The 9,880-nt window shown below is 61.5% G+C and overlaps 1 protein-coding gene and 1 pseudogene across 1 annotated transcript; one reads left to right on the top strand and one right to left on the bottom strand.

Moving 5' to 3' along the window:
• Positions 1-518: 518 nt before the first annotated feature.
• LOC124232757 (P2X purinoceptor 6-like) lies at positions 519-6,683 on the top strand (annotated as a pseudogene).
• A 92-nt stretch (positions 6,684-6,775) lies between these two features.
• LOC124232758 (cationic amino acid transporter 4-like) lies at positions 6,776-9,861 on the bottom strand. Its single transcript, XM_046649673.1, has 3 exons — positions 9,025-9,861; positions 8,657-8,765; positions 6,776-8,556 (listed from the first exon to the last, which is right to left on the bottom strand). The coding sequence occupies exons 1-3, from the start codon at positions 9,565-9,567 to the stop codon at positions 8,384-8,386; spliced, it is 825 nt and encodes a 274-aa protein (XP_046505629.1). The 5' UTR covers positions 9,568-9,861; the 3' UTR covers positions 6,776-8,383.
• Between the last annotated feature and the right edge of the window lie 19 nt (positions 9,862-9,880).

Raw genomic sequence — 9,880 nt, 5'->3', positions numbered from 1 at the left:
GCTGCCACCCCCACTGCCCTCTGCCCAGTCCTCCCCTCCCCTTCCTGGGTGTGCGTCTCCCCACACATGCAGAGCTGTCATGGGCAGCACACGGTGCCAGCCACCCTTTCCCACAGCCCCTGCCATTTCCTGGGCAGAGCTTACCACCTGCTCCCCTGGCCCCCGGCCATGCGTGCAGTGAGGGGTCCACCTCCCCACTAGCCTGGGCGGGCGCCCAGCCCAATTTAGCTCTGGATCCTCAGTGCCTAGAAGCAGGAGGCTCATGGAAAATTCTGGCTGAGTGAATGAGCGTGAACATGAGAAAAAAACTTGCCTCAAATTTGTGGAAAGCGGCTCAGAAATGGCTGGAAACCCAGTCAGCCTCCCGTCTCTGCCTCAACTCGCCTCACTGGAGGCATTTTCCTCAGGCACAGGGTGGATGACTCGATGGGCCCAGACCCCTGCTGTCCAGGGAGAGAACATGCTCTTCTTGGTGACCAATTTCCTTGTGACGCCAGAACGAGTTGAGTTCAGGGCAGATGCCCAGAGGTCAGGCTGCCTGGGAGCCTCCCAGCGGGTCCCTGGTTCCTCCGCCAGCCCTGGGTCACAGCCATGTCCCCCCTTCTCCTTCCCATGTGCCTGAGGCTCAGCATGTGCTGCTCTAGCCCCTGCTCTGAGCTGAGACCTTTCCTGAATCATTTCATTTCGTCTCCCAAGCACCCTGCCTGGCAGGAATTACTGCAGGCCCCATTGAAGAGAAGACTGAGGCTCAGCCAGGCTGAGTCACTGACCCAAGGCCTCCAGCCTGTGGGTGATGGGACTCTGCACCCCTGAGCAGTGGGCTTCTGGATCCTTCCACTCTTGTTCTCTGTGAGGTTCCCCAGTTGTGGATTTTGTGTGAACAGTTGGGACCCAGGACACAGCCCTGGAAGCCTGCCTCCACGGTGACATCTTTCTTTAACTGACCAACACTGAATTGCTTGCTGGGCTGGAGGGTAACTGTGTGGCCACCTGTCCCCTGAGTCCTGGTTGTTGGTCCCACCACAGTGGCTGGGGTGCCACATGTCCCTGGTTGGCCCCGTCTACAACGAGGTGAGGCATGGGCACAGAGGATGTGCTGATGTTCGGGAACACACACGACGTCCTTCCCTTTCTAAATGCTCAGAGACGTCTAGTTAATGTTCGGTTTGTAGACGGTCCTGAAATTGTGCTGGGGCCACAGGCCTGTTTTTTCTGGAATCTGTGTGATCCTCTTTGCCCCTGTCCGGGCTCTGGCCCTTCCCTCGAAACTGCCGGGGCTGGGTAATCCATCAGATCTGACAAGCCGGCTTCTTGAAAATAGTGGAGTTCCTGCCAGCTCCTCTCAGGGGCCTGGTTGTCTGGTCCCTCCCAGCACATACACTGTGTCCACGTGGTGTCACAGCCTCCAGCAAACACCTGTCAAAACTCTCCCAGACCAGGCTTGCAAAACTCCACCCTCCCCACCTCACAGAGCTCCTGCACAGACAGCACCGCCAAGGTGGCCGTCCTGCGAGGGGGGCAGAAGCTGCAGCTGGGTGACCCAGGGAGGCACGTCAGCCAACCCAGGGCCTCAGGAAGGGTTTCCTGCAGGGTGTGAGGCTGGAGGGGGATCTTGAGGATGTCCAGGCAAAGTGGGCTGCAAGGGCAAAGGCAGTGAGCTGTGTGAGATGAGGCCCCTCCAGGGCTCCCTGCACTGAGTGGGGTTGTCCCTAGGTGTGGACAGGGCCAGGAAGGGGGTCGCCCTGGTTCACAGGGCCTGTGAGCCCCTCTCAGAAGCTGAAGTGGATCCAGCAGCAGCAGAGCCACAGATGGGCTCATGGGAGGGGTGCGCGACCGTCTGTGCATTGGGATGAACCACACGGGCTACTGGAGGGAGGTGGATGGGGGCAGAGGTGGGGCCCATGCTGGTCACCATGGGGTCTGGTCGGAGGAGATGGTGGCTCAGCCAGGGTGGAGAGGAGGGGCAGACTCAGGACATAGGGACAGTGAGGCACAGCAGGTGGCCCCATGCTGTCCTCTGCCCACTTCTCACAGTCCCATCCCCACAAAGTCCCACCGTCTCATTTGGCTTCTCGGAGTCCCCAGGCCTTCCTGCCACCCTCGTTCTGTGTTCCTCCTGCTGCCCCTGAGCCAGGGGCCCTGGACAGCAGCGTCCATCCTCTGCCTGGCAGAGCCATGTCTGTGCCAGTGCCCGACGCTTGAGGGTGCTTCCTCTCCGGGGTCTGAGACTTCCAGAGAGCTCAGCCCTCATGCCCTCCTGGCTGATGCCCAGAACTCTGTGACCCTGTGCAGGCACTAATGTCCCTGTTTACAGCAGAACAAGCCAGGAAGGGACTGGCCTGTGGTCCCTTGGCCAGTGTGTGAGGTCCCACTTCCCTAGAGGCTCCTCTGAGGAGGGTCCCACCCTTTGTGTGCCACACCCAGCACCTCCACCCTGGCATGAGCTCACCCTCTCAGAGTCCCTCCACCTTCCCTATTCTGTCGTCTGAATTGGACCAGAGGAGCTGGGCCTAGAGGAGTCACTTCTGCTCCCATAGGGACAGAACTGTCAGGAGGGAAGGAGTCTCGCTCTCCCTTGGGAGACAGCGCTGCAGCCCTATCTGGCTGGGGGGCTGCTCGCCCTCCCCCTCTGAGTACCTCCTTTCATCTGCACCCTCCAGCTTTCCCATGTGCCCCAAACTCAGGGAACCTGGGGGCTAAGCAGGGGAGGGGCGTGTCCCTGGGTACCGCAGGGCTGGGTCACGCAGGGGAGACACCTCCTGGGCCTGGACATCTCTGCTCTCTCACCACCTCAGCCCCCTCCATCCCACTGGGGACCTGCTGGGCTGATAAGGACTGTCCTCAACGGGAGGCTGGGATGCACAGCCACGGTAACTGTGGGCTCCGTCTTCCAGCCCCAGCACTGGGATGGTGTTCAGGGGGCCGGGCTGGGACCCTGGGTGCCTCCCTTATGCAGACCCAGTGATGGCTCTGTGTCTCTTCTTTCTGCCAGCAGCCCCCTGCCCACTCTCTTCCCAGGCCCTTTGGAGACTGGAGGCCTGGAGTTTGTCTCATGTTTTCAAGGCACAAAAATGGGCCAGTGTGTGGTGTTCAATGGGACCCACAGGACCTGTGAGATGTGGGGCTGGTGCCCCGTGGAGAATGACACTGTGCCTGTGTAAGTGTCCCCGACACCCAGGCCAGAGTCCCAGGACAGCAGAGCCTGTCCCTTACCTCCTCCCACCTGCAGGAAGCCCCTGCTGGTCCAGGCTGAGAACTTCACGCTGTTCATCAAAAACAGTCACCTTCAGCAACTTCAACTTCTCCAAGTGAGCATGGTGGGTCCTGCCTGGCCCGACCCCCCTGCCAGCCCCACTTCCCTCAGGTCCAATGCCTTGGAGACCTGGGACACCACCTATTTCAAGCTCTGTTGCTGTTGCCCACACTTCAGCCCCTACTGCCCTGTGTTCTGCATGGGGGACCTTGTGACCATGCCAGGAGGGGTCTTTGAGGACCTGGCATTGCTGGTGGGTCCGTGGGGGCAGGGTTCTGGGAGGCTGGGGGAGAGGGTCCGGGGCCCGCATGCTGGTGGAGCAGTGATGCGCTGTGTGTAGGGCGGTGCTGTGGCATCCACGTCCGCTGGGCTTGTGACCTGGACACCAGGGGCTCCAACTGCCGGCCCCATGACTCCTTCCAGCTGCAGGAGAGGAGCTCCAACTTCAGGTGTGGCCCCACTGCCCGCCCGCTGCTCCTCAGCCAGGTCCTCCCCCACCTGTCCTCCTGTGGTGGCCGGGACAGACCACAGCCTGGCCCATCCCTCTGGACGCTCTGCTGTGTGTGAGGGGGTCCCAGGGCAGGAGGGGTCTCAGCTCCAGGTCCCCAGCACAGGCTCCGTCCAGCCTCCCTCCTGAGCCCTTTGGCCTCCACCCCATCTGTCCCCACACCCTGCTGCAGCTGGGACCCCTCACCCCAGCCCCTCCTCCACTCCGCCCTGCCTCCAGCACCTCCCTCCACGGCACAGGGGCTTTCTTGTTACTTTTCCCTTAAGGTTTTATCTAAAAAATTTTTTAAATCCATAGAAAACTCCTAAGATTAGTGCCATGAAAATCCATATAGCCTTCAACTGGATTCTCTGGGGTTTTTTTTTTCCATTTGCCTCATTTGCTTTCTCTCTCCAACTCCAGACAGAGCCAGATCTCTTTAGATGGATTTCACAGAAGCCATTGGAAAATAAGTGGCAGATATCTAGACACTCACCCCTCTCAACGCTGTCCTGAGAATGAGGACCTTCCCCAGGTGACCACTGTCCTCTTGTCACACTCAGGAAATTTGACATTGGCAGAAGAAATCCAACGTTTAAATTTCCCCAGCTGTGCCAATAATAGACCTAAATCTTTTTATTTTCCAATCCAGGATGCACTCAACGCTCTTGCGTTGCATGTATTGTCATGTCTTTGAGTCTCCCAAGCAGAACCACCATCCCTCTGCCTCCTCATGTCACCTCATCACCCTCACGCAGATGTGCACACAGCCACCAGCCCTGGAAGTGATGCCCTGTGACACTGCCCACTGGGCCCTGCCTGGCCTGGCTTCACTGGCCCCCCCCCAGCCCTGTGCAACCATGTGGGGCTGGACCCACCCACACCCTGCTCCCCTCCCCTCTGCTCTCTCCCCACCCTCCATCACTGCCTAGAGCTCCTTCCTGAGCCCTGGGAATCCAGCCTGAGGGGCTCCTGGCAGGAAGTCTTCCCTGGCTCCCAGGGGAGAGTGAGTGCCCCTCTCTGGACCCCACAGCCCCGGGATGCCCACCTCCCCCATCCCCACTGCTGGTGTCTGTTTAGGGACCTTTCTGTTCCTGTCCCCTCAGCAGGCAGGGAGCTTCTGAGAGGCAGGTCCTAGCTTGCTTTGTCGCCTGTGTCCTCAGCAATGACACAGGTCTGAGACCCTGGACTCAGGCTGGGGTTGGAGTCAATGGAGGGGTAAGATGAGGCCTGTGAGGGCCAGACCCCCCAGGAGTGGGCAGAGCAGCCACTGGACTCTCTCCTGCCCCAGGACAGCCGCTCACTGTGGGGAGGCCTCAGGCATGGAGGCCCAGAGCCTGCTCAGCACTACGGGATCCGCTTCCACATCCTCGTCACTGGGCAGGTAGGGGCCAGGCCTGGGCAGGTGGGGTGGGCAGGGGTGAGGGGTGGGAGAGGGTGACAGCCACAGGCAGAGAGGCTCAGCCCAGGTCTCTCTCAGGCAGGGAAGTTCGGGCTCATCCCCACAACCCTCACTCTGGGCACTGGAGCGGCTTGGCTGCGTGTGGCGAGTCTGGCCAAGGTGGCTCCCTCTGGCTGCCAGCAAGCACGTGCCCCCTGAGTGCCCCCTGAGCCCCTGTGCTGACACTGAGTCTCAGATGAGGGCTGTGGAGGTGGTGGGATGGCAGTTTGGGGGCCAGGCCATGGATCTGCCCTGCCACTCCCAAATCACCCCCTTCTGTGACCTGCTGCTGTTGTACATGGATGGAGAAGCCCATTTCTACTGGAGGACCAAGCATGAGGAGGGGGCTGCGGGCCTGCCTGACCCTGGGCTACACTTTGGAGTCCCGACCTGCTGTCCTCATCTGCAGACAAAGGCCCCAAAGGGAACTGCCAATCCTGAGCAAACAGGTAGCTTCCCCACCCCCACATCTGGCTGCCCAGGTGTCTTAGAGGGGGCCCAGCACCTGCCCCCACTGCTGCTGCTGGGAGCTGGACGTCGTCACCAGGGTGGGCCTGGCACCCACTCACTGGCCCATTCCTGAGGCCTGTAGCCTTTCTCTGCTGGTTGGGGGTTGAGGGTTGAGGGTTGGGGGCTGGGAAGGGTGGTGGCCCCAAATTTGCTCCTTCATGGCTGAAGCCCCGGCAGGACCAGGGCAGGGGTGGGGGGAGAATTCCACCCTTCAGCTCCCAGACAGACTGTCCCTCCCTGAGCTCCAGCCTCGGCAGGCAGGTGCTGCCTGGGGACCACAGAAGCCAGTTTTGTGTAGAGACTGCAGGGAACATGACGCAGGGCGCTGGTCCAGTGGGGCTCCGGCTGGGGCTGGGGCTGCAGACGCTCTCCCAGGCTCCGTCTCCAGTGTTCCCAGCAGCTCCCCGCTCACCAGCTGTCCACCACACTGGCTGTGGTCACCTCCGGCCCTGCCTGGCTCCCAGCCCTCCTCCGCCTGCTGGCACCCCCTCACAGGGAGAGCCCCTGCCCTCTCAGCTGCCCCACACTGGGGTCTGTGCAGCCAGAGTCCAAGGCCAGGGAGAAGGCAGCCTGACAGGAGGAGTGTGGCAGCTGCTCTGTGCTGGGTTCCCAGGGCAGAACCCCTCCCAGCTCTGGGCCTCATCCATGGAGTGAGGAGTGTGGTGGGCAGATGCTCCGAGCCCCTAGGGCCCCAGACAAGGCACAGGCACCTCTGCTCAGCTGATGAGCACCAGCCACTTCCTGGTGGCAGCCCTCTGGCTGTGGAGGGCTGGGATGGGGGGGAGCGGCTGAGTTGGTGGGCATGGGGTCCTTTGGGACCTTCTATATGTCTCCTTGGTAACCCCCAGCCCAACACCCCAGAACCTGCTCACTGGGCTTCTGGGAGCCATGGGGTGGGGAGGCTGTATCTCTGGACACATGTGTCACTGCTGCCCAAGGTCACACTGAGAATGTGTCTGGGCAGCTGCCCACCCAGCCTGAGGCAACTGCATGAGGACCACACTCTGACCAAGACCCCACGTAGAGCCCAGGGGCTGGAGAGAATGTCCCTAACAGAGGACACAGAGGCCCCAGCAGGCTGGCCTGTTCAGGTTCTGGAATTCCCCTGGGGGCCTGAGTCCTGCCTGCTGGAGAATTTCCCCGTGTCCTGCACCCACAGTCAGGAGGGGAAGGACGAGGCTGCAGGAGCCAAGCCCTCTCTGGGTCCCAGGGAGGGGCAGGGTTCAGGGTACCCACCCCAGGGAGACAAGGGGCTGCCTCCTCTTTGGTCCCTGGTGAGCAGGGCCATGCTGGCAGCTTGCTCGTGGAGTGCCATGGGCCAGGCTGGGGAGGGGAGGCCTGGGGCTCAGGCTGGGCAGGATCTGGAATCATCTGGTACCTGGAGCCTCAGCAAAGCCTTGGGGTCCCTGCTGCCTCTCACCCCCAGGGCAGTGTCCATGGGAGGCAGGGTCAGAAGGGCCGGGGAGAGAGATCACGGCCCTGAGGCCTGGTTATTGGAGTGGGGTCATGTGTCCTTGCTTGTCCTTGGGGCCCAGAGAAAGTGATGTTAAGGCTGCAGAGAGTTGAGGAATAAAGATGCCAAAGCCAGTGGCTTCCTGTGTGGTCCTCACAGGCAGGAACGGGGATGGGGAGGCGTCTATGGTAGATGGAGCGTGGCCTTGGGGAGGCCACAGGGGGTGCAGCGTGGGCCTGGAGATCCCCAAGCATGAGGCCCCAACACCACAGGTGGGCTGAAGTTACCTGGAGCAGGCCCAGGTGCTTGTGCACCCAACTGCCCACGTGTGTCCCATCCCGAGCCTTTGTCACAAAGCCCTGAGGGGGCGGCAGGGAGAGAGGCAGCTGGAAGCTGCAGGCAGCCCTGGGCTGGGAAACAGCTGCTGCCTCAGTCTGCACGTGGGTGCACGCCCAGAGGACCGTGTGGGCTGTGTGTGCCTGTGCGTGTGCCCAGGCAGGGGGCCTCTCCATCCAGGGCAGGCCTCAGGATTGCCCTGCTCTCTGGGAGCCCTGAGAAACCGAGGGGACCCTGGAACTGCACTACCCTTTCTAGGTGACCACCTTGGGATCCAGGCTCTGCTCTCAGCATCCATCTCCAAGAGGACATGTGGGGAACCTGGAAGGGAGCTTAGCCCTGTCCTGTCATGGACCTCTCTCTCTGTCTGGTGTGTGTAGCACCCCTCTGAGCTTGGCAGAGGGGACTGGCCTGAGGGCAGGACACAGGGACCAAGGCCTGGCTGTGTCCCTGACTCAAGACTGTCCCAGGGCTGGCACCTCCCCCTTACAGAACCTCTGCACCTTTGCTGTGGATTGGGGACAACTGTCTCTTTCCCTGGGGCAGGTGAGGAGTCAGTGCCACAAAGAACTCCACAGTAGACATGGAGATGGGCCACATGGCTGAGCAGTTATTATTGTGGATCCTTGGGGTTCGGGCCTCTTCCCTGCCCGCCCTACTCCACCTGCCCAGGTAGCTGGACTTGGTCATAAACTGGAGGATGCTGGGCAGAGTTCACCACAGCAGTGCTGGCCATAGCCCACTCCCAAAGACTCGAAGCTCAGCACCTGGGCTGAGGTCCTAAGGTCCTGAGGATGCCCTAGCATGGGCAGGTCTGCAAACCCAAGCTGCCCTGGATAGAGGGGCTGGCAGCTCCTTTGGCCTCTGAGGAGGTGGGGGACAGCAGGCAGGCCCCAGTGGTCCTCATGGACTAGAGGGCTGCTCTGTGTGGCTGGGCTCCTGCGCTGGCGTCTGGCTAGGGGGCTGCAGGGCTGGCACCATCTCCTCCAGGCTGCCGAGTGGGACAGCCAACCCTGGCCGTTTCCGCTGGTTCTCCTTGCTGTGCCAGATGCCGTAGCCAAAATACACTGCGAGTCCTGAAAGGGTGGCATAAGCCTGAAGAGTAGGTCCCAGCCCTGCTTCCCTGCTTGCCCTCCTCCTGCAGCCCCCTGGGGTCCCAGCCTGGCCCCCACTCACCGAGAAGCAGACAGATGGACAAGCCCAGCCAGGTCAGGTAGCTCAGGTGCAGCATGAGGAAGACGTTGAGGAGGATGCTCACGGCGGGAATCAGGGGCACCATGGGAACCTGAGGGGACAAGGGCAGGGCTGGGCTGAGCTGCAGGGAAGGGCTGCTGGCCCAGGGCCTGATTTCTCGGGAGTCCACAGAGCCTTTCTCTGCCTCTGGAGATTCCAGAGACAAGGGCCCACCCGCCATGCAGAGAGAGGGGTGTGGGGCACTGGCCTCCCCCACCCTGCGGCCCTGGTGCATCCTGCCACGGCAGAGGAGGAAGGGGCGAAGGGAGCTGGCTGGGCTGAGCGCGGTGGGCGCTGGCTGGAGGAAGTACCTGAAAGGTGTCCTGCCGGCGCTGCTGCTGGTGGGCCCCCAGGACGAGGAGACTGAGCAGAAACGTGGCGGAGCTGAGCAGGAGCAGCAGGGTGTAGCCCCAGGGCGGGAGGTTCAGGGCCGAGTCCCCAAAGACCAGCACACAGTCCAGGGTGATGGCCGAGCCCACCAGGACACCGAGGGCCCAAGCCACAGCGGCTCCGGGTCTGCACCCACCCAGGAAGCGGAGGTAGGGCCTCAGGGCTGATCGCAGCTGCCCGGGCTCAGGTGAAGCCTGCTCTGTGCCCTCAGGGCTGTCTGGGTCCTGAGAACCGGATGGGGCCTTTCGGAAGCGTATAATGATAATGCTGGTGGGCAAAACAGTACATTCCAGCAGCGTCCCAATGGAGAGGAAGTGTACCAGTGCCTTGAAGTCCAGCAGCAGTGCCAGGAAAGCCATGAGGACCCCAAGCACCATGATGCCCACCACAGGCACCTGGGTCCGGGGGTGCACGTGGGCAAACACCTGGAATAAGAGCCCGTCGGCAGCCATGGCACAGACCATGCGTTGCAAGAACAAGAAGATGTTGAGCAGGACAGTGTTGATGGCTGCGGCAGAGGTTGGAGAGACATCAGCATGGTGGACAGGCCCACCTGGGGCTACAGCTGAGGCCAGGGCATGGGTAGCCCCTTGGGATCATGGGCATGAGTTTGCCTGGGCTCTCAGAGTGAGGCCGAGTGTATGTGGGTGCTGGATTGTTCCCCCTCACCACCCAGGAAGGGGACAGCCCAGTTTCAGTAACAGGCTCACTGGAGAATCTGAGGGCTAAATCCCTCTGCCTGGAAGGATCTGGAAGCACATGCCCAGAACTGACATT

The sequence above is a fragment of the Equus quagga genome, unplaced genomic scaffold (genome assembly GCF_021613505.1).
Source record: "Equus quagga isolate Etosha38 unplaced genomic scaffold, UCLA_HA_Equagga_1.0 112412_RagTag, whole genome shotgun sequence".
NCBI classification, from domain to species: Eukaryota; Metazoa; Chordata; class Mammalia; order Perissodactyla; family Equidae; genus Equus; species Equus quagga.
This window is presented reverse-complemented; position numbering and strand designations above follow the sequence as displayed.